This window comes from Protomyctophum bolini (assembly GCF_963924005.1).
Source record: "Protomyctophum bolini genome assembly, chromosome: 4".
In the NCBI taxonomy this organism is placed as follows: Eukaryota; Metazoa; Chordata; class Actinopteri; order Myctophiformes; family Myctophidae; genus Protomyctophum; species Protomyctophum bolini.
In genome coordinates, this window is record NC_137865.1 from 41,422,800 (window position 1) to 41,449,814 (window position 27,015).

At 41.6% G+C, this 27,015-nt stretch overlaps 4 protein-coding genes across 7 annotated transcripts in view; 1 reads left to right on the top strand and 3 right to left on the bottom strand.

The window, feature by feature from the left end:
• Nucleotides 1-2,047: 2,047 nt before the first annotated feature.
• On the top strand, nucleotides 2,048-7,192 carry LOC308313536 (high choriolytic enzyme 1-like; the record flags this gene model as incomplete). Its single annotated transcript, XM_080760709.1, has 7 exons — nucleotides 2,048-2,116; nucleotides 3,419-3,464; nucleotides 4,025-4,177; nucleotides 4,794-4,911; nucleotides 5,625-5,803; nucleotides 6,143-6,224; nucleotides 7,066-7,192. 7 exons carry the CDS (start codon nucleotides 2,048-2,050, stop codon nucleotides 7,190-7,192), a joined length of 774 nt encoding a protein of 257 aa, XP_080616835.1.
• Nucleotides 7,193-9,739: 2,547 nt separating this feature from the next.
• On the bottom strand, nucleotides 9,740-14,196 carry LOC308314593 (high choriolytic enzyme 1-like; the record flags this gene model as incomplete). Its single annotated transcript, XM_080762223.1, has 7 exons — nucleotides 9,740-9,869; nucleotides 10,190-10,271; nucleotides 10,912-11,090; nucleotides 11,953-12,070; nucleotides 12,878-13,030; nucleotides 13,784-13,832; nucleotides 14,131-14,196. 7 exons carry the CDS (start codon nucleotides 14,194-14,196, stop codon nucleotides 9,740-9,742), a joined length of 777 nt encoding a protein of 258 aa, XP_080618349.1.
• Nucleotides 14,197-16,854: 2,658 nt separating this feature from the next.
• On the bottom strand, nucleotides 16,855-22,207 carry LOC308314594 (hatching enzyme 1.2-like; the record flags this gene model as incomplete). The annotated part of the gene is made up of 7 exons (XM_080762224.1): nucleotides 16,855-16,978; nucleotides 17,608-17,689; nucleotides 18,806-18,984; nucleotides 19,250-19,367; nucleotides 19,782-19,934; nucleotides 20,363-20,414; nucleotides 22,139-22,207. The coding sequence occupies 7 exons, from the start codon at nucleotides 22,205-22,207 to the stop codon at nucleotides 16,855-16,857; spliced, it is 777 nt and encodes a 258-aa protein (XP_080618350.1).
• A 1,689-nt stretch (nucleotides 22,208-23,896) lies between these two features.
• The window catches only part of cttnbp2 (cortactin binding protein 2), a 93,576-nt gene continuing 90,457 nt past the window's right edge, over nucleotides 23,897-27,015 (bottom strand). The window contains exons 23-24 of one of the 4 annotated variants that reach the window (XM_080761089.1): nucleotides 25,744-26,180; nucleotides 23,897-25,581 (exon numbers count right to left, since the gene is read on the bottom strand). In XM_080761089.1, the coding sequence (XP_080617215.1) occupies nucleotides 25,782-26,180 (399 nt within the window). In that variant the 3' untranslated portion in view covers nucleotides 23,897-25,581; nucleotides 25,744-25,781. Of the gene's footprint in view, nucleotides 26,181-27,015 lie in introns of all 4 variants that reach the window. The other 3 variants (XM_080761088.1, XM_080761087.1, XM_080761086.1) reach the window with 3 other exon arrangements.

Sequence of the window (27,015 nt, forward strand, 5' to 3'; positions counted from 1 at the left end):
GCTACCATGGGCATAATGATAGCAAAAACAAAACATAAATATCTAAAAACCACACATTGTGGCATACTGTAGCATTACTGCAATGTCAATGTCATTATTATTTATAATTAGTCATCATGCTACGCATCACGTTTAGTCGGTCAGCTGATATAGTGCTGCAGGCAGCTACATAAATAAATGAAACATAGTTATATTTAAACAAACCACGAAGACGACAGTCACACACCGACAACTTCCAACCACAGACGACAAAATACATATTTAATATATTGGCGTTATTATTGTTTTAAAGCAGGCAGCTTACCGTAAAATAATCTTCCCCAAACAGTCAGTCAGCGACCAAGCAAAACAAACATGTTTCAAATGTCGTTCTTTTATGCGTGAAACGTGCTTCACCATTGGTTGGAAACATCTTACGGAAGTGCACTGTTTGAGAGTTGGGTAATGTAGTCCATAGATACAGTCAGTCAGCAGTGGAAACGTACACAAAACGTCACCGTTTGCGCTCAGAGGGCACCGCAGGGCAGACCTAATTAAGGGGCAGACAGTAGGGTGATCAAAGTGTTCATTTATAGGGACAGAAGTATCACTTGTCTGGGACGGGACAGGACGGGGGGTGCGGGGTAGCAACTTATTACTTAAAACCTTTGATTCTAACATGTAAACAAAATTAAATAAGAAGGTTGCCTCTTCCTATATTTTGATTCTGGAAAGTTATGCAAATTCTGGCATATTTTCATATAATGCTTAGATTAGGAACCCAAATTTGGAGCTTCCGACTTATTTTGGTATTGCCATTAACACCTGAATGCAGCCTGACTACTGACCAGTAATGTTATATAAACCAACCAGAATCTCAACTGAGAATACAGGTTCTGTTTCAAGCTCCGTGCCATGCAGTTCAAACCTGTCACCCTGCACTGCAGAGCCACTAGTCTATTACATAGACTTCATAGACAAGCACTTACCTGTTGTTCTGTAGGCCTATAGCTGCTGATGCCCTTTTAGGATGACCAGAATCAAATCCAAACTGTTAATTTGAGGGACAGAAGTATTTGTGTGGAACCGGGGGGACGGGGCGGCGTTAGCAACTTATTACTCAAATGTGTTGATGTCATTTTTGACCATAGGCCTAATAATGCCTATCATTTTATTATTAAACCCCTCTGATCTCACATTTGGTTGTAAATGCAAATTTTGGTCATGGGTAGTTCTAGTATGGCTGACTTGGTACCGTAGCCTAGGGGATATTTCTCTTGTTATTTTAACAGACTTAATAGTAGGCTACATTTTGCAGGAAAGAGGCAATGAAAAGTCCTGGCAATGAGGGACTGTCCCACGCAAAGGGACATATATGTATATGTCATAGAGTTCAACTTCACACTGTCTGCCAGACAGTGTGAAGTTGAACTCTATGACATACATATACCTACCTAAATATGACCTGACCTACCAAGTTTTAGCCGGTTTTAGCCTGTTTTGCGTGCGCACACACACTCATGTGTTTCAAATATTACACAAACTAGGTTTCATATATTATGTTCAAATCTGAACCAGTTAAAAAAAGATATTAGGCTATTGCATTGCATTTATTGTTAAAAAGGTTTACTTTGTCTAATTTTATAACATTCCTTCATATCATATTTATATTTTGGAAACTACGTACAGATACAAAAATGGGACAGTAGCATCAAAATAATTAACCTTGATTTAATTGTACTTGTGTTAAGTAAGCTCCACAAGATCAGGGATTCATATTTTATTTGCATACCGGTATGTCAGAAAACTACACCATTGAACAGTGGGTATCTTTGTGCAAGAAACAGCTGTCTCCCTCCAGGGGTAGTCTAGTCTCGTCTATGTGGGCAGGCATGTGCATGGGAATTGACAGCAGGTTTTCAAGGCACAGTGAGAGTACGTGACACAGTACATCTTATCAGAAGATATGCAACGAATACGTTTGTGTTGCATGACAGGAGGTATAAAAGGAGCTGCTTTAGCGACTGTTTAAGCACCGACACTGTTCTCCTAACCACAGGTTGTTAACATGGCTGCCCTCAAGTACGTCCTGGCTCTCGTGGCCCTGCTCGCTGTCTCTGCCTGGGCTGAGGAAGAGGTGAGGGGTTCCGTGATGAAGATTCAATGTACTTTTACTTAAAGGACAACTTTAGTTTTTTTCAACCAAGGTTCATGTTTTAGGTTGTTATTAGAGAAAGTAAAAGATTGTTGTTTTGTTTTGTTTTGTTTTTTTAATTTGCTGCTTTCTTTAGTTTTAGGGATTTTAGCTGTTTTTGACAGGGGGGCAGGGGCATTCGAAGTATGCGGCAAATGAGGCAAAATATGTACTGTATATTATTTTTTATAGCGATTACACAATTTTATAGCGATTTATTTTTGTATTATTTACTGTAGACCATTTACAGGAAATTACATCTGGCCACAAAAGATCATGGGATCTACTGAATGTGAAGGGGTGACAAACTGTTACAGTATGGCATACCTTATAGTACCCTCCTTCACATTCTGTGATCTTTTGTGGTCAGATGTAATTTCCTGGGGTCTATAGTAAATAATAAAATAATAAATCGCTATAAAATTGTGTAAAAAAATACATATTTAGCCCCATGTCAAAAACAGCCAAAATCCCTAAAACAAAAGAAAGCAGCAAATGAAAAAGAAATAACATTCATCTTTTACTTTCTCTGATAACAACCTAAAACATGAACCTTGGTTGAAAAAAAACTAAAGTTGTCCTTTAAGTCTATAATTAATTTGTCAGTATATGTAACTTCTTGCCTTGACACCATCTGTGCTGTCTTCATGTTGGAAACACCTGCTGACATTTTGCTTTCTCTTTCTACCCTTCTCCGTGTGCTGTCATTCTGGGCTGAACCTTTTGGTGAGTACAAACAGTAATAATACACATTTTATCCGCTGTGTAGACCAACAGTTACCCACTGCTGTGAAAAACAGCATTATTATCACTCTGAAATGAAAGAATGCATGACAGCAAAATGATTTTACATGCAGTTCTATTTTGTTAAAAGAAAGGGGGGGGGGGGGGGGAAGCGATATTTATTGTTAAAATAAGTGTTAAATAGCTCTATATATTCCAATAGCAATCATTGCCACAGCATAGCATGTTTGTTCAGTAACTGGGGTCTTTGTAAACAGACATGCATTTCAAGGTTGGCATACCAATTTTATCCAACCACGAGAGAAGTGATACAGGACAGGACAGTGAAATTGGATGTGATGAAACAAAAACACAAAAAATGAGAAGGCAAAAATGGAACTGGAACACTATAAAACCGAAGCCGATACACAATATTTGTCATGATCTCTGTCATTGTACGTCTTTGGTATAAAGATTCAAGAAATGATGAATGCTTCAATGTGTTCAACACAGGTCACCCAGGAACTGTCTGTCGGTGAACTGCTGTACAAGGCCAACAAGGATGTTGGTGAGGCAACATTCATTATTATTTATTCATTATTATTGGTGATGTGTCTGTAATCCTTTATAGGGGTACTAAAACATTGAGCCTGTGATTTATGTGCAGGCACCGATCGCGACACAGTTTGGAATACATGCATTATTTTACACATGTCTGTCTGTTAGACCACAATGCTTGGCTTGGAACGAGGAATACTTGTATTCAGGTTCCATGTAAACAGTTGGGTATGAATCTCCCTCACTGAGCAATTAAACATTTAAACATCTATATATAGACCGTCTACATCTAGCTGTTTCAACGTCTAATCTAAGAATAGGCCGGTAAAAAAACCCTAGATTTTAGACATAATTATTTTAGACATCTAATAGGCCCTGAATAATGCTCAGTGGGCTCTGTTCGGAATGAATTAATTCTGAATGAATAAATATTGTCCATGTAGAGTACAGTATGTAAACGCAGCCTGTATGGAGCTTGAATAGATCTGCTATTTTCAGTGCATGACATGCACCGGCACACAACTACAAAGTAGTCACCATGTATGTCCTCCCTCGTGTTAACTCACACAGTGCACACCGCGGATGAGCCCTACATCGAGGACGACATCGCCTACGAGAACGAGAACGACAGGAACGCCGATCCCTGCACGTCCCGTGGTTGCATGTGGGGAAAGTCCAACGACGGAAAGGTCTACGTGCCCTACGTCATCAAGAACTCCTATTGTAAGTTATAGTCTCATCCCTACGTCATCAAGAACTCGTATTGTAAGTCCTGTAGTCTCACCGTACACACGTTTATTCAAAGTATCTAAGGTCTACGTGCCCTACGTCATCAAGAACTCCTATTGTAAGTCCTGTAGTCTCACCGTACACACGTTTATTCAAAGTATCTAAGGTCTACGTGCCCTACGTCATCAAGAACTCCTATTGTAAGTCCTGTAGTCTCACCGTACACACGTTTATTCAAAGTATATGGTCTACGTGCCCTACGTCATCAAGAACTCGTATTGTAAGTTCTATAGTCTCATCGTACACACGTTTATTCTAAGTATCATTAGAACCAGTATAGAGGGTATGCGCATGCTTAAAGTGAATGGCACATTGAGTGGCAAATCGAGTGTCAAAGCAACATGCGAAGTGAGTTTAACATTGTGTAACGTTGTTTAATGCAATCAGATAGCGATGACTGTGTGGATGTATGGGCCGTCAAGGCCAGAAAGTAGTTTTTTGCCACTCAGTAGGCATTCCTGCATAATGATGATGTCACGCGCATACCCTCTATTATGACTTTATCCGTATATAGTTTTAGTTTTTTCTGACCCAATTACTGTTCTGATAGCTTCCAGAGAGCTCCAGATCATTGAACGTGGTCTTCAGTCTTTCGCCAGCTTCTCCTGCATCAACTTTGTGAGGCGCACCAACCACAGAGACTACCTCCACATTCAGTCCCTCAACGGGTGAGGATGAATAATGCCTGACGTTCATAGTCCGTTCCACGTTGGTGCCACGTATACTGGCTGCAAGTTGCAACAAGTAGCCTAACAGATTTGAAAGTGGAAACTTTCAACAAGATAAAAGATGGACCTCTGTTTAGTAATGAACAAAATAGATCATGTCAAACAGTACACCTTTCATGAACATTTCTAGGTTTTACTTTCATTCAAGCAGGTATAGATATTTAACTTAATGGATATCAGACATAACTGAGGTGCTGACTGGATGACATTTTGATAGCTGATTTTGTTTTCCTATTTCATATTTTCATTGGTTTAGTATGCATGTATTCACTGGAAACAAGAAAGCATAAAATCAAATTGCAGCTGCAAGAAGTGCTAGATATTGTACTCAGAAGACGGAATTATAGCACTTAACAGCTGTCATGCTCTGTATTTATTATGTCATGTTAAATAATGAAGAACAGATACATAAGAATAGTTTTATTTAAATGTTGTTGCTGTGAAATAATATATATTTAAAGATTTGCACACGTTTTCACAATCTCTCAAAAACAGCAGATCTACAAGTTTGTGTAGCGCGGACCGTGTTAAAAGCTAAAGTGAGACGGATGCGTTCCAGCTATAGGTCTTAATGGGTTTCAAATGATGCTTGTATGAGCTCTGTTGGACATTGTGTAAGAAATGTCCTCTTTCTCTCTGCGTGGCGTTTGCAGGTGTTACTCCTACGTGGGTCGTACCGGCAACGCCCAGACCGTGTCTCTGAGCCGTCAGGGCTGCGTCTACCACAACACCGTCCAGCACGAGCTGCTCCACGCCCTGGGCTTCAACCACGAGCAGACCCGCTCCGACCGGGACAACCACATCCGCGTCCTCCTGCAGAACGTCCAGAATGGTCAGATGTCCTTTAATTATGCACACGTTCTTCCTGAATCCTTAAATAATGATGATGATGATGATAATAGTAATACAGCGCAAAGTGCTTTACATGGCAAAAAAAGAGAGAAAAACACAAACTTAAAATAACATTAAAACAAGCAAAACATGATTAAGAGTAAGACAGTAACTCCCAAAACCATATAGCTCAGGCGGAGAGACAATCAGAGACATGCAGACATGCAGACATGCAGACATGCAGACAGACAGACAGACAAGTACAGGCACACAAGCTGCTGATTTTCTCACAAATACTGATTGCAACTATTTATAAATCAGGAATTCTCTTTGTTTCTAGGCATGCAGCACAACTTCAACAAGATCAACACCCTGAACCAGGGAACACCCTATGACTACAACTCTGTCATGCAGTACCACAAGTGGGTTTATGTTCTCTTGTCAGAATACTGTATATCAGCATGTTCCCGCTGCAGTATAGAGCGTATGCGCGTGACATCATCGTACCTGGAAGTTATGTGGGAACACCCACTGAGTGGCAAAAAACTACTTTCTGGCCTTGACAGCCCATTCATCCAAACAGAAAAGTCCTGTCTGATTGCATTAAACAATGTTAAACTCACCAACATTGCAGCTGAACGGAAACCTTGAATTATCCTCTTTCTATCTGCAAAGTTTTTGTTTCATGAAAATCCACCATAGAAACGTTATGAGCTACTTTCTGTCAAGAAATGCCCTGCATTTGATTGTTTTTTGTGTCAGAGTTTGGAAGTGCTTGTTTTCCATAACACAACATTTTGCTGCCTCCTGCATTATGTGACATTTAGAAACAGGTGGTGCGCAGGTCGGTTGAGTGATTTCCAACGAGCGCTTCCAAACTCCAACACTCAATGCTGCTCAATGTTTTGCCACTCAGTCTAGATGAGGGGGGCGTGTCCTGATGGGAAACTCATGCATGTGCATACTCTATGTTCTTCTACCTGCCTTCCATTAAAACCCATTTTGGGGCGGGAGCCCATTTTGGTGTTGGCATTATGTTACGCTTTAGCTATTGAAAAATAGCAGATCTACAAGCTCATAGGGCGCCACCGAGTGTCGCTCTACGAGCTTGTAGGTCTGCTATTTTTTGAAAACGACTGACATAGAAACATAGCTTTTTCAGAAAACTGTCAGGATGTATAGAAAAACATTTTTAGAATCTGATGTCAGGTCAAAATGGGTTAAACACTCTGAATACGATGTGTTCTTTGTGATGACCACCAGGATGGCCTTCTCCAAGAACAACCAGCCCACCATGGTGCCCATCCCCAACCAGAACGTTGAGATCGGCAGAGCCACTCAGATGAGCAGGAACGACATCGACAGGCTCAACAGGCTGTACAAGTGCTAAGCAGTAAGGTATACAGTAAACTCAACCTCCACAGATCCTGCTGTGGTCATTATTTTAACATGAATACAAAAACAGACTCCTTTATCTGGTTTTATTTATACTATGCATTCATACGTACATGCATCGCCGCCGGTTTCCTCAACTTGTACAGTAGGCCTATGTTGTCTAAAGACAAAGGGAAAGCATCAGATGTTGTCTTCAGTTTGAACAAAAATAAAACTTGAGCAATATGTTGTATAGCTTCAAAATGTGTTGATATTCACCTCTGATATAATTGTATGTTTCTGTTTTCGTACAGGTGACTGAGACATCGCAAGGGGAACCTGGATGGTTCTAATCCTGTGTTGGTGCTTTCTTCACTTTAATGTGGTCTAAGATACTGATCATGAAATCAATAAACAACTTCATCTAGCCATTAACCTACGACGTGTTCCTTAGTTTTTTTTTTAGTTCAGTTTGACGGCCATAGCTGTCTGAATGTTGATCGATCTGTCTGCCTCTCTAGCTGCATCTCAATTCCAAAACATATTCTAATTCAAACCATGTTTTGGTGTTTTGGTACCACAGCACCTCAAAGGCCCTTAAAACAAGGCTCCAGACTTCCCTAAAAAACTGGTCAGGCTGCTACTACTACTTGGCCTCACTCCCCGAACCCGCCTCACCCCTGCCCATTTTCACAGACTGGAATGGTTTTGGGTTGACGAGTATAGCATCTTGCAATGGGTCTGGTCCACAAGATTCACTACAACACCAAGATACCCACCTGTCTAAATACTTCCTTAATGTCAACCAAGTTCACACCAGAGGGAGTTCAACAAACCATGTGCAACCCAGATTCTGCACAAACAAGGGACTACAGTACATTAATTTCGCTCCTATGCCACCAAAATGTGAAACGCCCTACCAACAGCCATTAAGACATGTGAATCCCTTGACTCCTTCAAAACCACTCTCAAAGGGCACCTATATCGGCTGCAAATTAAAAACTTCAGTTGCAACAAAACAAAAAGATTTGTTTTTTTAAATAATTTGGGGACCCCCCAAAATAATTTGGCGACCCTCCGAGGGGTCGCAACCCAAGGGTTGAGAACCCCTGTACTAGATTACTGTAATTACATTCACTCTCACTATGTGGGGAAACAGCACATTGTCTCTGCAATCTCAAAATAATGAACCTATCAGTATCAGTGCATGAAGTGCATTGCAAAACTCCTTCCCTGAAAAGTGGCCTGTGACTCCATGTGTACCAGAGGAATGCATGTGGCTCTCTGTACTCTGTACCAAAAGTACTGGCGAATAGGAACAAAATACATCTGATTTCATCATTCACAATGTGGCTTGAAAATCTCCCTTTAGGATTGTAGAGAAAACCATGCAGTCCATGATGCATTGATGCTACTGCTGAATGTGTACCTCACAGAGTCATTGACGTGTCACTCGTAAAACTTTAGTTTATCTGGGGGCAGTTGTATGAGCAAAGATGCTCTTCTTCATTCACTATTCGAAACAGCTGAGAAGGTCCACTACACACAGAAACACCAAAGTACAGGAATGTACCTTAAATAAGTGTACCTTAAATAAAATAAAAACTGAGCCAAGCTGGAGTTGGAAATACATTGTTTTCAACGAGGGCGGCACAAATAAGAACTATTTTAAGCACGTGTGCAACATGCCAACTGTTTTAAAGTATTGTACAGTAACAACTAAAGTCTCTTTAATGTTTATGTTGTACTATTACTATACAAAACAATTTAAAATAAAGGGTTTAAGATCATTAAAGCTGGTCTGTTGCATTTCTGCCTACTTCCGGTCCAGGACTTGTTTCAATAGTTTCAATAGTAGGAGAGAGAAGTGAACAAAACACAGTTTGCGTAACTCTGTCTATATCTAAGGCTCTGTGTCACTCCATCAGTACTCTTACTACTCTACAGAATTGTACCTTTAACATTGGTACACATTATTGTACCTTCTTGGTTGTACCGTAACCTCTTAAAGAATATTTCTGTACCCCTTGTATGAACATTGTACCCGTTTGTACCGCACGCACACACGCGCACACACACACACACACACACACACACACACACACACACACACACACACACACACACACACACACACACACACACACACACACAAAGCCATTTAATCAATCAAACGATAAAGATCAAAAGTCAAATTTAAGTGTTGAATTGTTTTTATTACAGTGAGTGACTAATTCAGCAGAATACACAGATGAGACTCTTGCTGGACTGACTGATCTCGATTGCCATCATACAGTAGGTCTTATCCTTGGATTGTCTCTCAACCACCTGGGAAAAAAGCAGAAATGTAATTAGAACTTCACAGATACTCAAAAATAGCAGATCTACAAGCTCATAGTGCGGCACTCGGTGTCGCGCTATGAGCTTGTACTGTAGATCTGCTATTTTTCAACGGCTAAAGTCTAAAAAAAATGGTTAAAGTTGTTAAAAGCTAAGGCGACACAGACGTGTCCTCAGGTCTAAATGGGTGTATGGAGGTACCTATAGGCTTTACGTGGCTTCTTCATTTACAGCCGTACAGCCTGTTGAGTCTGGTGATGTCATTCTGACTCATCTCAGAAGCCGTGCCGAACTCCTGGTCGGCGTTGGGAGTGGGTACCATGGTGGGTCGGCCGTTCTCGGAGAAGGCATACCTGAAATCACATCATATAAAACACATTGAATAGTTTGTCTTATAGCACCGCCGAGGAGCGGCCCGGAGGATAATTTCACATTCATTTTTTCCCATAGCCGTTTCAGAAAGTATTTATTTAAAGACCCGTAAGCCTCGGACAAAGCCAACTCGGATGGTAACAACTCATGACAATAAATACAATTATTTTGGGCCAAACAGATAATTAGAAAGAAGAAAAAAAAGGGCAACGTACAACACTTTTTTTTCTCTCTTTCTAATTATTTGTTTGTACACAACTGCAATTCAGTGGTTTAAAATAACTTAGTTTTCTCCACTAACTTGTGGTACTGCATGACAGAGTTGTAGTCATATGGAGTTCCCTGGTTCAGAGTGTTTTCCTTATCAAAGGCATACGCCAAACCTGGAGAGAAAGGTGACATTAATAACAAGTGACATTAATGGAACAATATTCTTCCTCTGAATGAATCACTGACCAGCCCTCAAGGTCAAGGTCATGCATGCTTGTCCCAAGCTGGGCAATTCATTTTACAGCAGATGATAACAAGTCTAAAAACACAGTATACATAGTAAATATACAACAATATCACAAGATACAGGTTATTACATTTAAGTGCAACTAGAACCAAAAGTGTACAACTACCACCCACCCCTGAAACCAGCAGCTATGTGCCCCTGCGTCCCTTGTTGATGGCCTGAGTGGAGGTAGGTATAAATGAGATTTTATACCTGTTGTTTTTGGTTACAGGGGTCTTTAACCATTGGACGAAAGGCAGGAATTCATATTCCCGGGTTAGGGGGTGAGAGCTATATGTCTGCTCTAATTGATTATGCTTTTTTTTTAGCACCTGCTCGTCCTATAATATGACTCAGACAGCATAATTTGACCCCCACGATCTTGCTAGTCCCCTTAACAACCCCGTTCTAAAGCACCAATGTTACCATACCAGCAAATGGCAGCAAAGGAGACGACAGACTCAATGAAGGCCCCGCTGTCTTCCACAGTAAATCCAACACATCGACACCTATATTCACTCTCTCACCTGGAGTGATGTTTTGCCAGAGGATGCGGATGTACTGGTCCCTGTCGCTGCGACACTGCTCGTGATGGAAGCCCAGCGCGTGCAGCAGCTCATGCTGCACCGTGTTGTGGTAGATGCAGCCCTGGCGGCTCAGAGAAAGGCTCTGCTCATAGTACCGACGACCAACATACGAGTAGCACCTGGAGATACAAATTAGCAGACGCTCTTAAGTCTTAGTCCGGGAGCGACTTTCAGCAAGCAAGAGCAACACATGGTAATGCATCAAATATAAGAGCCTTTAACATCCGTCTAACAGTAGAATATCTGTACAATTAAACTACGAGTATACACTATAGAGTGCTACATAACATGCTATCTAAATGACATAAGATTAGCTTTGCATTCGCCTGCAAGGTCATTGAGGCTAATGCAAATGCTCCGGGCTAAGATGGAGTCTGAACTGAAGAGGTGAGTTTAATGAATACGGCGGAAGATTTGGGAGTGAGTCTGCACTCTGCAGTTCTGATTGAAATGGGAAGTTCATTCCATAGTTTTGGAGCCAAAGTCGGATACATTTCAGAGGAATATAATCTAGTTCACTCTAAATTAAATAAACCATTTAACATCACTGAAACACACAATCATAATCACCCGTTTTGTAGAGAATCCTAATGAAGTTTTAAAACAGATTGGAAGTTGGAACAGTAGATTCTTAGTTGGAATAGTAGCTTGTATAATAAACTGTATAATTATTTGTATCGTGTTGGAATTGCCATGTGTATAGGAAAGGCAACTCAGCATAAAGGCCAATTTAAATTTTTGGTTGCAGACTTACCCCCAAGTGTCTGCAACTATTTTTAAACATGTATTAGAATCAAAATGATGTTGCTGTTCTGTTTTGTTGTTTTTTTTGTTTATTGCTTTGAAAAAGTTGTATTATGTTGTACTGTATCTCGATGACACTGCAAATGAGGGAACCTCAATGTCAAAGGTTTGAATGAAGGTTTGAATGAATGAATGAAGGTTTGAATGAATGAATGAATGAATGAATGAATGAATTACCCTTCGAGGGACTGGATGTGGAGGAAGTCTCTGTGCGACGTACGGCGAATGAAGCGGATGCAGGACATGCTGTGGAAAGACTGCAGACCACGCTCGATAACGGACAGCTCCCGAGAGCCTGGAAGGAGATGCAATGCAGGGTCCATTTGGTTTCATTCCGAGTTGAATGTGGGTGGGTGTGAGGCCATGTTGGCTTGTGGTGGTGGACATTTTTGTCAACATTCCATTTTTACCACGGACAGACAGAATGGGTGGACAAAAGTATCACCAGAAACACATGAATAGATATCCCTGAATGACCATAACAGGTCTGTAACTCTGAGAAGTGTTTGAAACAACACACAGACGCAAAAGGTATAGCACTGATTTATGCAGAAGAAAAAGAGTTATGAGGTTTCCTTCCGACAGCAACGATATAAAATGAGGTTTACAATGGAGGGTTGCTTACCGGTGTAAAACGAAAAATATTCGTCGGCTACCTTTTTCCACTGAAAAACTAAATGAAAACTAAAGCTATGATGACTAAAACATAAGACTAAATATATTGACAATTTCGTCAACAAAGGAAAAACTAGACTAAAATGTTAGGAAGGGACTAGTGGACAAGAGATCCAGTAGAAGTCATTTTACACTTGGTTGCATGCTGAAAATAGCCAATCTACAATAGCCGATCTAAAATAAAAAATTTATATTTTTGGAATTTACACTTTTCAGCAGGTGTAAAATCAGTCATTACGACGGCATCAATTAGCCCGACAAAATATATTGTAGTCGACTAAATCAAATGTAGACCTAGACTAGCAGTTGCACTAAGACATTGCAGGTGACTAAAATGTGACTAAAACTAAATGATAACTATTCAAGAGACTAAAAATGGGCCTAATAATGCATATAAAACTGAGGTTTAGAATGGAGGGCTGCTTACTGTAGTGGTTGGCGATGACATAGGGTATGTAGACCAAGCCGTCGCTGGATTTGTCCCACTTGCAGGAGCCGGAGGTGCACTGGTCAGCGTTCTTGTTCTCAGAGTCAGCATAGGCGATGTCGTCCACCACCCGGGGACCGCCGACAGAACGCTCTGTAGACAATACATACACAGACAATACATACACAGACAATACATATACACAGACAATACATACACAGACAATACATACACAGACAATACATACACAGACAATACAATACATACACAGACAATACATACACAGACAATACATACACAGACAATACATACACAGACAATACATACACAGAGTCACAGACAATAAGGTGAGATCAGCTCCATGCCATCATAATTTAGGAGATTTCATATTCTACCTTGCCCTACAGTAGATCCTGCGCCCTTACCCCTTATCCCTAAACTTATTTGCCATTTTTTACTATTTTAAAACATTTTAAAATAGTACAAATAGCCGATCTACAAGCTAACAACGTGTCGGCTAGTTGAACAATTTTTAAATGTTTTAAAATAGTAAAAAACTGCAAATAAGTTTAGGGATAAGGGGTAAGGGGTGGCGCAAGATGGAGCCCCTTAAGTCTAAAAGAATGAGCTTCTACAGCTTTTCTGATATTGACCAGTGGTGGAAAAAGGGCTCACATTTCTTTTACTTAACTAAAAGTACAAACAAATACAAATACTGCAATGTAGAACTACTCTGTTACGTAGGTAAGTCTGTGGAATTCAAAATGTACGCAAGTTAAAATACAATGTCCAATTTAAAGTTTTAAAATCTATATAATAATCTACAGATATATAATGCAGATCTACAATCTCACAACATGCAAGCTCGCCATGCATTGTGAGCTTGTAGATCGGCTATCGTCTCACCTATGTTACGGTTGGCTTCCTCAATTCGTTCAGAGGCAGACTTAATATCCTAAAAAAAAAAAAGAGAAACAAAAATCATTTATTATTATTAAATTCTCTCTGAACGGAAATCATTTGCTTCAAATTTAGAGATGATTTAAATTAAAACAACGAATTGACCTGACCTAACATAAGCACAGCATGCAAAAAGGCAAATACTAAGACAGAAGGATGTTGTGTTTGCAAAGACAAATATACATCAAAACGTGCCTTATTCTCTTAACGAGAGCCTTTCATTAATTAATGCGAGACATGCAAAGCAATCGAGAAGGATCAGCATCTAGACAGAGAGAGGATGAAAAACTTACCTGGTTTTCCTCTGCCGTGGTGAAAATCACCATCACGGCCAGAAGGGTTATCCTCAAAACAGCCATGATGTCCACCTATATAACAACCTGCAGGGTTAGAAATTGTATTTTCAAATCAATGTGACATGGTGTTCAAGTATGAAAATATAAGCAAAATGGCATAAGTATACCCCATGATGATGAAGTAAATATTAAACATGTAAGACTCGTCAGAGGTCAGAAAATGTGTGACTCACTCAATCAATCCCCAAAGCTAACGCCAGGAAGGTACGGAGATAAAGGTGTCTTTATAAAGACTATGCTGGCGGGGCGCCCGTTGGCCTAGTGGTCCAGGCACATCATGCCACATATAGGCTCTGGCCTGACGGGTCCCGCTCATGACAACCTTTGCTGCATGTCTCTCCCCTTCTCTCCCTCCCTCCTGTCTGTCTGTCTTCACTGTAACTATCAATAAAGGCACAAAAGCCAAAAACAAATCTAAAAAAAAAGACTATGCCTGAATGGGCTGGCCCTCCTGTACGGTGGCTGTACCTGTCAGAACTCATTGACCCTTATGATATGAAAACATCAAACATCAAAACATAGTTCCAAAGTGCTGCACAGAACAAGATTAAAAACAACAAGAAGCACACAGTAACAAAATTATAATGGCACACAAAACAATAGCAAGCATGTATGTACAATTGGCTAAGTAAGTAGTTAAAAATACTCTGTATAAAGGTTTTCAATGTTCCGCCCAGACCCCTCAGGTCAGCTGACAAGCTACTGCTAACCGACCCCAAAACTAAATACAAGACGAGAGGTGACCAGGCCTTTGCAGCGGTCGGCCCTAGACTCTGGAACAGCCTATTCGTTCTGCCACCTCATTAGAGGTTTTTAAGTCACTTTTTCTCTGTCGCCTTCGACAGTGCCTGATTATGTAAATGTTATACTGTCCATAGCTCTATTTTCTTTTCTTATTTTGTCTCCCTGTTCCTCCATATTGTTGCACTTTTGTTATGTACCGTTCTGTCTTTTCTATTTTTATACCTGTACAGCACTTTGGTCGACCATTGGTCGTTGTGATACAGTATGTGCTACAGTTTGAGTTGAGTTGAGTAGAGTATGCTGGCGTCATGCATGGAAGCAAGGAAATATGTTGTTGATAAGAACAGTTCACCTTGAAGCCACGTTGCCCTATTCCCATCATCTGCAGGTGAAACCGGCTACAGTATATCTAATCTCTGGAACATGCGTGTGCGCCGCTGCGTGGGTATACAGTACAGTAGGGCTGCTGGACAGTGTGTCACTCCCACGAGTTAGGGAAGACAGAATGTTCATGCTGAGATGTACACATGTACGTCGTTCCGATGCAAAAGAATAGACGTATTTTTCTCAACATTTAGAGGAGACCATTGGTTCTCAAACAAACTTCTTCATGTCAACGACCCCCAAATTGATATTTATCAGCCTGCGGACCCCCATTTGTACCGCTCTAGCAGTGATTCTCAACTGTTTTCATTTCAAGGACCCCCAGTTTGACATTGCATTAAGCTATACGGACGTCGGACGCCCATTTAACAGCATTTCTGTCTCTGGGACCCCAATTTACATTGTAAAATCAATGTTAATTTATCCCATTTAGGCTGACGTCGAAATAAGAAAAACGTTTGCTCTGAAAGAATATATAAAGAATATATATTCAAAGATTTGTGCCGCATTTTTACGATTCTTTTAAAATAGCAGACCTACAAGCTCGTCATAGCGCGCCACTGAGTGGCTTGCTATGAGCTTGTAGATCAAAAATACTGTGTTCAGGAGACTTCGGAAAAAAAAACAGTTCTCCTTAAGTTACAATATTGACACTGTAAATGTTACACTGCCACACTTACATTTACACTGCAGAGCATTCTTATGAATATCCACCTCTTGACATTGTACAGTCAGACAGTGTTGCCATACAGGCCATATCATGGACTTTTAGGTCTTTAATAAAATAATAAATATTAAAATATTATAAAATATATAGTAGACTATAAGTGGGTTCAGAATGATGCAGGTTTAATGATGAAGACATTATTGAGAAACATTCTGTTTTTTAAAAATGTTATTTTTTATATTTTTATTTCATTTAGACAGGAAAGTGTGATTAAATTGAGGGCAGCTTGTCATGCAGCAGCACGAGGTTCCACCTGGAATCAAACCGGTACAACTATTCACACCACTGTCACTGTTTGGAACAGAAATCAAAGGTTAATTCACCTATTGAAATAAGGTTTCTTCAGGCCAATATATATTTCTATTAAAGTCTGCACTTTGGCTATTTGAAAATAGCCGATCTACAAGCTCCACAAAGCTTGTAGAGCATAAAAAAAAATTGCCTAACCTTTCCTATTATTGACATAGGCATTTAGCAGACGCTCTTAATCCAGAGCGACTTACATTAAGCAAAAACAAAAGCATGGCATACATCACATATACATAAAAAGCAGTTATCATGAATCATGTATAAACTATGAACGTAACAGTGGAGTATCTATGTAAACTATACATACTAATACTATACTATATTATACATGTGTAGTAGTCTGTTTAAAATACTATCCAAGTCTACATAAAGTGCTATCTAAAGGGCTAGGCTAGGGCAAGTGCTACGGGCCATATACAACATGGTGAAATGGTGGTGACATGTATTTTCTTTTCTTACCTTTTCTGTATTTCCCAGACAGCAGGTGCGTTTAGCACTTAGCAGTACAGCCTGTTGAGTCTGAGGAGGTCACCGCGGCTCATCTCCGTGGCGAGGCCAAACTCCACGGTGGGGTCGGGGTAGGCCTCCAGGGTGGGGTGACCGTTACCAGAGAAGGCGTACCTGGAAACCACACGTTGTACTAAAAGGTTCAGGGTTGGACTTTATTGTTATTACAGCTTGTGTACAGGACATGGTACATGAGAGTAAAACTTTTAGTAAAAAAAAACGTTTTAGTAAAACTTTGTTTGGCTTAGAAATAAAGAGAGTGCAAATTATGAAAGCAAACAAAGAGTGCATGTTTTCCCGGTAAGTTAGGTGAACTTCGTGTGAACAACCTCACAGTTGGGCTATGTTCCATATAATATACCGTACACTACAAATGTAGTTTAGAAAGGTGCAATTTGAGCATAATATAGCAGGAAGAGGACAAAGGTATGAGGGAGGGGGAGGGGGGGGGGGGGGGGGGGTGTCAAACAGTCTTATTTGCTGAAACCAATGTTTCACAAGACTGTGTCTATGAAGGAAATACAAATTGAATGTACTACTCCTGTATACAGAAAATGTATTTCAAACGAATGCATGATTAAAACTGCATTAAAACTCCTGAAAAGCAACTAGGAGTCGGTGAATAAATTCAACCTCATCATATCATTTAAAGGACTTACATTTCCAGAGTGAAATCTCACTTTTTTAGTCATCTACAGTAAGTAGGCACATGGAAGTAAAGCATAGCCCCTTTTATAACCTACTGGTGGTATTGCATAACAGAGCCGTAGTCGTAGGGAGTGCCCTGGGTCAGAGTGTGGATCATGTCAAAGTTGTACGCATGTTCTGAAAACAAATCAGACAGAAATAACATTGTATTAATTAAAGCTGCACATTTCCAGAGCAATGTATAATGGCTATATGTTGAGTATTGATACAGTACAAATTACCTTGTTGTGGAGATCACACCTGAGACCTGAGATTACGGGACAGTCTTGTCCAACCGTTTTCACGTTCAATAACTATTATGATGACCTACAGTACTCTAATGTATGGGTATCCCTAATGTATGGGTATCGACTCTAATGTATGGGTATCGACTCTAATGTATGGGTATCGACTCTAATGTATGGGTATCGTCTCTAATGTATGGGTATCGACTCTAATGTATGGGTATCGACTCTAATGTATGGGTATCGACTCTAATGTATGGGTATCGACTCTAATGTATGGGTATCGACTCTAATGTATGGGTATCGACTCTAATGTATGGGTATCGACTCTAATGTATGGGTATTGACTCTAATGTATGGGTATCGACTCTAATGTATGGGTATCGACTCTAATGTATGGGTATTGACTCTAATGTATGGGTATCGACTCTAATGTATGGGTATCGACTCTAATGTATGGGTATCGACTCTAATGTATGGGTATCGACTCTAATGTATGGGTATCGTCTCTAATGTATGGGTATCGTCTCTAATGTATGGGTATCGACTCCAGTAACATACATGCTGCATTATAGAGCGTCGCAGTCGACGAGCGACGGCACCAGAAAATCATTTACCATACATTTTTCCTATGGACGTTTCAGAAAGTATTTATTTAAAGACCTTTAAGCCTCGGACAAAGCCAACTGGGGATGGTGACAAATCATGACAATAAACAAGGTTTTTTAAATAATGTACAACACTTTTATTTAATTATCTTTCTAATTATTTGTCCGGCCCAAAAAAAATTTGTGTTTGTTGTCATGATTTGTCATCATCCGAGTTGGCTTTGTCTTTAAATAAATACTTTTTGAAACTTCTATGTGAAAATTAATGGGGAATTCTCTTCTGGTGCAATAAATTGTGCGTGTGTGTGTGTGCGTGCGTGCGTGCTGTGTGCATGTACGACATGGACACTGTACTCTCACTGTACTGTATACACTGTAACTTCATGCAGGCCCATCCGTACCTGGATCCACGTTCTCAAAGAGAACACGCATGTACTGGTCGCGGTCGTCCCGTTTCTGCTCGTGGTGGAAGCCCAGCGCGTGGAGCAGCTCGTGCTGCACCGTGCCGTGGTACACGCAGCCGGACCGGTCCAGGGAAAGGTCCTGGGCGTCCCCATAGCGACCGATCCAAGACCAGCATCTGGGACACCGTTAAAATGAACATTAGAACGAGTCAAGACAGGTGTGCACTATTCCAACTCTTTCCCACCAGCATGGTCACTTTATTAAAACAATTACATTTGAGTCAGTTCTCAATATTTTCACGGAACACAGTTGCTCAGCTTAACATGAATACTTTTAGGTTAATGTATGGTATTTTTGCAATGTAGCATACTGTAAATTCATGGAAATCATGACTCATGACTGGTTGGTCAGACAGATTTTAGAACTGTGTAATAATGTACCCATTGAGTGACTGGATGTTCAGATAGTCTTTCTGAGTGGTGCGTTTGACGAAGCGGATGCAGGAGACCTCGTGGAAGGACTTCAGGGCGTGTGCGATGATGGACGCCTCGCGGCCGGCTGCAAGTATAAAGGAATGGTACTTTTAGAGACACTAAACACTCATTTGGAGATGCAATCGGCCACATGGCCACTGGGTGGCATCGGTGTGAATGCCATGTTATTCGCAGATTATATACCGATGGCAGTCAACATAATTTGGCTACCGACCACCATCTCAAAATATGTTGTTCCAGAGGGACCCCCAGAAGCACAGATATGAGTTAAAAACGTCCGCTGGGAAAGAATATAATATATTAAAAAGATTTGAGTCACATTTTCGTGATTTTTCAGAAATAACACATCTGCAAACTCTGTGCCGAGCTTGTAGTATATCTGCTATTTTTCAATAGATGAAGTTTAAAATAATGGTTAAAGACTTAAAGTGGTTAAACGCTAAAGTGACACAGATGCGTTGCAGGTCTTAATACTTACAGAACAGTCTAGAAACGACGTAGGGCACATAGACATTGCCGTCAGCGGACTTGGGCCACATGCAGCCTCTGGACGTGCACGGATCAGCGTTCCTCTCGGCCTCAGAGGCGTAGGCCACGTCATCCTCCAGATATGGATCACCAGGACCGCGGACTGGACCAGAAAAACAGATATGGATCACCAGGACCGCGGACTGGACCAGAAAAACAGATATGGATCACCAGGACCGCGGACTGGACCAGAAAAACAGATATGGATCACCAGGACCGCGGACTGGACCAGAAAAACAGATATGGATCACCAGGACCGCGGACTGGACCAGAAAAACAGATATGGATCACCAGGACCGCGGACTGGCACAGAAAAACAGATATGGATCACCAGGACCGCGGACTGGCACAGAAAAACAGATATGGATCACCAGGACCGCGGACTGGCACAGAAAAACAGATATGGATCACCAGGACCGCGGACTGGCACAGAAAAACAGATATGGATCACCAGGACCGCGAACTGGCACAGAGAAACAGATATGGATCACCAGGACCGCGGACTGGCACAGAAAAACAGATATGGATCACCAGGACCGCGGACTGGCACAGAGAAACAGATATGGATCACCAGGACCGCGGACTGGCACAGAAAAACAGATATGGATCACGAGGACCGCGGACTGGCACAGAACATCACAAGAGCATTCTACATGAGTAGCTTTAGACATGCTAGTGATTTCTGTTCTGATGCTTAGATTGGCATTTTATTGATTGATTGAAGATTTTATTAGACAAAAGAAAAATGCAAACAGCACAGGCATTTTGGTCCAAAGGGATGCACTCACACACATATAGACAAGAATCTAAAACTGCATTTGAGATGTGATTCCGAGTGAAAATAATTAATCTGACCTGGATAGAAAAATCACAAATACATTTCAACAGAATGTTTGCTTTGTTGGTTTAACTGTAAAATGTCTTTACCAATATTCCTGTTGGCTCTCTCAATCCGCTCAGAGACAGTCAACCCCTTGGGACCTACAAAGAATTATACATGATATAATCTTTAATATAGATTATGTATGTATTTTATACTATAATAATCAGAAAAACACAGTTGTGGCTTTGTAATTGCATAATTATGGTATGGTGCATTTCATTTAATTCAGTATACTGTATTTAAAAAGTTGGTCGGGAGTGGCTTATTGTCGGTAACACGAGGGAGTCTATCCCCGTTACAATGCGCTATAGACCCCTGGGAGATGGAGTCTATCCCCGTTACAATGCACTATAGACCCCTGGGAGATGGAGTCTATCCCTGTTACAATGTGCTATAGACCCCTGGGAGATGGAGTCTATCCCCGTTACAATGCACTATAGACCCCTGGGAGATGGAGTCTATCCCCGTTACAATGCACTACACGAAGTATTTACACTACAGTATATGGGAGGAAAAAACCACTTGAACTTACATGAGTGGGAGTTCACCAGATGTCATAGTAGATGCATAAGGAAGCAAATAGGCCAGTTAGAATAAATAAACAAGCAATTAGTTTGAAACTTTGAACGGCATCTATTTAGATGGAATCCTAGAATAAACAGCCATTAGGGGTTCATTGATTTGATTAATTGATGTACATTTCTAATGAGCTAGAGCTACAGTATCGATTCACCAAAATGTGAAAGATTGTCCATGTGATATTTTTAATAATGTTGTGGTTTAAATTGAAAAATGATGATGAAATAAAACATCAGCTAGGGCATGCGGCCGGCCAGTCGCAACTGGTTCCCAACGCCAAATCAGATCTGAGCCAAGTCTCCGCCCTATATAAATATCAGCCGTTTGAAACCAGTAAGACGCGCAAACGCGGGAAGCGAACGCAGCTGAGACCCTGCAGATCATGTCTGTCTGTCTGTCCGTGTGTGTGTGTCTGTCCCGCTGTTACTGTATATGTGGACCTGGCCCCTTTTGTGCCCATATATGGAGCTGAGTGGACCTGGCCCCTTTTGTGCCCATATATGGAGCTGAGTGATTGCTGATGCAACACACTCCATATTTGGATAGCGGGACAGACACACAGACAGACAGACAGACAGACAGACAGACAGACAGACAGACATGATCTGCTAGGTCTCATAGTAAGTGCTCACTGCATTCGCAAATAGCAGATCTACTTGATTTGCTATTTTCAAATGGCTGTAAATAATTACATTAAGTACATTTTGATGCCAATACTTTTACTCAAGTACATTTTGAATTCCAGACATTTACTTGTAATGGATATTGCCGTATTGATACTTTTACTTTCAGTAAAGTTAAACCTTTGAGTAGTTTTTCCACCACTGCATTAAAGCCACACTCACCTCTTCTTGGGCCCAGGTGGAGACTACAAGCAGAACCACAACTCCCAGCATGCACTTCAACACAGCCATGACGTTAACCAATAACCTGCAGCAATACCATAAATGACCAACAACACATTATCTCACCTACAGTCAGTGTTGTTTTTGTCTACTAAAACTAAGACAAAAAATGTTCGACTACCTTTTTTCACTGACGAAAACTAAATGAAACCTAAGCTATACTAAACATACTGACAATTTCGTCAACAAATTAAAAAAAAACTAGTGGACAAGAGAATCCAGTAAAGTCATTTTACACTTGGTTGCATGCTGAAAATAGCTGATCTACCAGCTCACAACGCGTCGCAGCGAGGCGCGTTGTGAGCTTGTAGGTCGGCTATTTTCAGTAAGTGTAAAATCAACGGTATCAAGGCCCGCCAAAACACATTTTAGTTGACTAAATCAACTGTAGATTTAGTCGACTAAAATCTCATGATATTTAATCGACTAAAAGTAGACTAGCACTAAGACAGTCCAGGTGACTAAAACTAAATGAAAACTATTCAAGAGACTATGACTAAAACAAGTATACAGCACCAACAAGGAGACATTAAAATATTTATGTTAGAAGTTATAGTTACTGTTTGTTCACCTGTCCTGAAAGGAGGGAAAGAAGCAAGTTCAATACTTTGTTGTCCTGTTATATATAGTATGATGGTGATGGTGGGGGGGTCGGGACATTTTCCTTTTTTTTGGGGATCATAATGAGGTCATCGAGACGAGAGACGGAAAACAAATAAGAGCGGAAAAATCATTGAATGACTAGATAAGAATATTTCACCTTGATGCCACACGGTGGATTCCCATACAGTTTAAAAACATTCTGTGTGAAAGCATGCTCTGCAGGGCAGCTGCTTGACTTAATAATTTGTGTTCAACGAGTGGGAAGCAGGTCTCCTCCAGTCTGCTCTCTCAAGGTGCCACTGGGCAAGGCACTTAAAACGACTACACTATAGTCTTGAAGCCATTTTCGATAATCGTCAAACCATACTATACGTAGCATGTCGTCGAAAAGGATGATTTTCATAATTTTTACACACACACACACACACACACGCGTTGTGAGTGTAAAATAAGTCATTACGACGGCATCAAGGCCCGCCAAAATACATTTTAGTCGACTAAAATCAACTGTAGATTTAGTGAACTAAAATCTTATGATATTTAGTCGACTAAAACTAGACTAACACTAAAACATTCCACGTGACTAAATGTGACTAAAACTAAATGAGAACTATTGATTAAGAGACTATGACTAAAACTAAAATGAAAATTTGCTGCCAAAAAACAACACTGCCTTCAATGAAAAGAAAAGTACAGTGGTGTGTGACTTAGAAGAAACCAACTATCCATCCATCCATCTTCAATCGCTTATCCGTAGTCGGGTCACTAGGGCAACAGCTCCACCAGAGTGCTCCAGACTTCCCTCTCCAGAGCAACATTAGTGACTTTCTCCTGGGGGATTCCGAGACGTTCCAAGGCCAGTGAGTCGATGTATTTCCTCCCACTGCGCCTTGGTCTGCCCCGGGGGTCTCCTCCCAGTGGGACGTGCCTCGAGGACCTCCCTAGGGAGGCGCCCGAGAGGCAACTAAAAAAGAGAAACCAACTAAAACAAACAAAAAATGTGATTATGAATGAATTGCTTTCCATTGGCCTTTGAATTGCTTTTCCAAAATGGACGTTGAATGGAACCACGACAAAGGGAGGGATTATGGGTAGTTAAAATATTTATTTATGGCTTCTTTACAGTTCAGAGAGAAAATGTCCTTTGTGTGTTTTCGTGATTCTGTGTTACTTTATTGCCACATTCTGTTCACTTTGAAACAAGTGAAAAATTCAGAACCGAACACCCATTTTTACAAACACTATGTACAACATAACTTCATCACTTATTTTTTTCTTCTCTTCTCCATTATGGTTTCTTTGACTGTACAAGCAGTAACACCACATACACCAATCTATATGCCATTAAAGTTACTAATTCTTATTTACAAATATTTGGTAAAACCCTGATTAATTAGCAACAGTATCAACAGTATTTAAACCAACCTTGCAACTATTTAAACATAAAACACTTTTATATATTTAAAATACTTAACTTGCCTGTTCTGTCTTTGTTGTTTTTCAAAACACTTTTTAGTCAAAACAGTTCAAACTCTTTAAGTAGTAGTTTTTCCTCGGTAACACTTCACAGTGGGTTCATTCCTGTTCATCTGAGACAAAGTAAAGATACAGTACCGATAAGTTGACTAGTATACTACTATGCGAGTACCACTATGTACTCTACTGTATAAGTACTTCAAATAACACCATGTACTTATATTGTGTTGAGTACTGACCTTCGAGTATATATTAATAGAGGCGGCACCGGATTTCTCCTCCCATCCACTTGCCTTAAGTTGCTCAAAAGCGCAGGAGGTGGCCTGGGCCGTAGCTTAGCGGTCCAGGCACCTCGGCCGGTAGTCCGAGTCTGGCAGTGTGCCGCGGGTTCGACTCCCGATCCAGACGGCCTTTACTGTATGTCACTCCCCCATCTCTTCCTGTCAGTCTATACTGTCTGTCCCTCCATAAAAAAAATAGTAAAAAAAAAGCGCATGAAGTGTTTTCACTCCTCCTTCCCGGGTAGGAACAGAGTGCATTCGGGGATTGATTGAGCCCAAACACATGAACGCGCTGGCCGTTGACTATCATTGCACTCGCTCAGCGTTCACGTGTCATCATGAACGTGAACCTCAATGATAGTCAACAGACCAGCACCTTCATGTGTTTGGGCCTAGCGCTGCAATACCAAATTCGGCCACTGTGTCCATTTCGCCTCAGGGTTTCCTCCGGGTGCCGTCTCTATTCATATATACTCTAAGGTACTGACCCTAGGCAAGCACAGTACACATTACTGACATTTTCACCGAGCGTACTTGTGCGCGAGTGCATCCTAGATAAGTTAATACACAAGTTAACGCAGCAGAATGAAGCCCACCGGAGTGCGTAAAACCCTTCCTTTTGTCCATCGTACGATTCCCTGCCAATACCTCTCCAAGAATACAAAATAACTCAAAAAAGGTTCATTACTTCAATACTGTAATAGAATAAAACTATGGTCCCCAAGTAAGTACACAACTGTAGTACAGTGTAACGAGTACACATGACAAGTACAAATACTCAAAGGTCATCAATCATAATAAACCTAATCTTTACAACGTCGTGGGAGATGGGGGGTGGATCGGGGGGGGTGGGGGGGCGGGTCATCATAGCGGAGTCCTGGGACGGAGGGGCGGGGGTGAGGAAGATGTCTACTGGGTGCATATCGTTGGTCCGACGTCCTAACACGCATGTGTCGCCTTAACCGGCCACGCATGTGTCTTAACCGGCCACGCATGTGTCTTAACCGGCCACGCATGCGTCGCCTTAACCGGCCACGCATGTGTCTTAACCGGCCACGCATGTGTCGTCTTAACCGGCCACGCATGTGTTGTCTTAACCGGCCACGCATGTGTCTTAACCGGCCACACATGTGTCGTCTTAACCGGCCACGCATGTGTCGTCTTAACCGGCCACGCATGTGGGACCACTAGCATGTCGGACCACCGTATGCCCCCCTTCCCCTCTACTTGTTGTTGTTGATGCTGTTCTGGTGCAGGTCTCGGTGGAGGACCCAGATGTCCTCGTGGTGCGGTTGGCTGTTTCCGTTGACGATGTTGTTGTTGCGATGGTGCTGCTGATGGAGGTGGAGGTTGCTACCGGACGGGACGGGCCTGGTTTTGCTGCTGGACTCGGTGGTTCTGCTGGCGGTGGTTCTGTTGGAGAGCGTCGTCTGACTACTAGTACTACCACCACTGACACCACTAGTGCTGCTGCTGGCTCGTGGCTGCTGCTGCCCCCTGCTGCTGGGGACGGGGAGCTGCGACTTGGCGGGGCGGCCGGCGGGGGCCGGCCCGCGGCGCTCTGAGGCGGGGCTGGGGCTGGAGGCGGGGCCTCGGCTGGAGGGACGGCTGCTGCTGCTGGGCTGGAGGGAGGAAGGACAGAGAGAGCATATGGTTCAAGGTTCAACTGTTGTGACAACTAGAGCCGAGCCAGAAGGCCAAAGCTCTCCGTCTACCGAGCAATCATCATTCTAACTCTCCACCTGTGGGTCACGACCGAAAGAATGAGATTGCGGATACAAACGTCCGAAATTACTTTTCCTAGACGTGTGGCTGGCATCTCCCATAGGGCTCCCTGGGCCTTCTTTTTTTGTGCTATCGTTTTAGCATAACTTTTGACAGTACTACCCATGTGATGTAACAGTGCTGCGCTCCGAGTACAGCTGACATACAAGCTCACATCGCGTCGCGGCTGTGGCCGCTGTGAGCTTGGAGGTCTGCTGTTCTCGGGCCAATTCTCTGCACGGCGGAGCCCAAATTAGGCTTGAGGAGCTACAGCTGCGCAACCGAGCAGCAGTGATCATACAATTTAGGCATTTAGCAGACGCTCTTGATCCAGAGCGACTTACATTAAGCAAAAACAAAAGCATGGCATACATCACATATATAAAAAGTAGTTATCGTGAATATATAGTATAAACTAAGAACGTAACAGTGGAGTATCTATGTCAACTATACATACTATACTATATTATATTTTATACAATATGTCTACTATATCATAAAGTGTTATGACTACATAAAATGCAATTCTAGTGCTGTCGACGTAACGAGCTATAATACTATCTAAGGGGCTAGGCTAGGGCAAGTGCTACGGGCCATGGTGGAGTCTACGGGCCATAGGAAACTCTCCCTCGGTGACTGGAGGCGGGGTTTGGGGAACAAAATGCTTCGAGTATCGCTATTATTGTTTACACA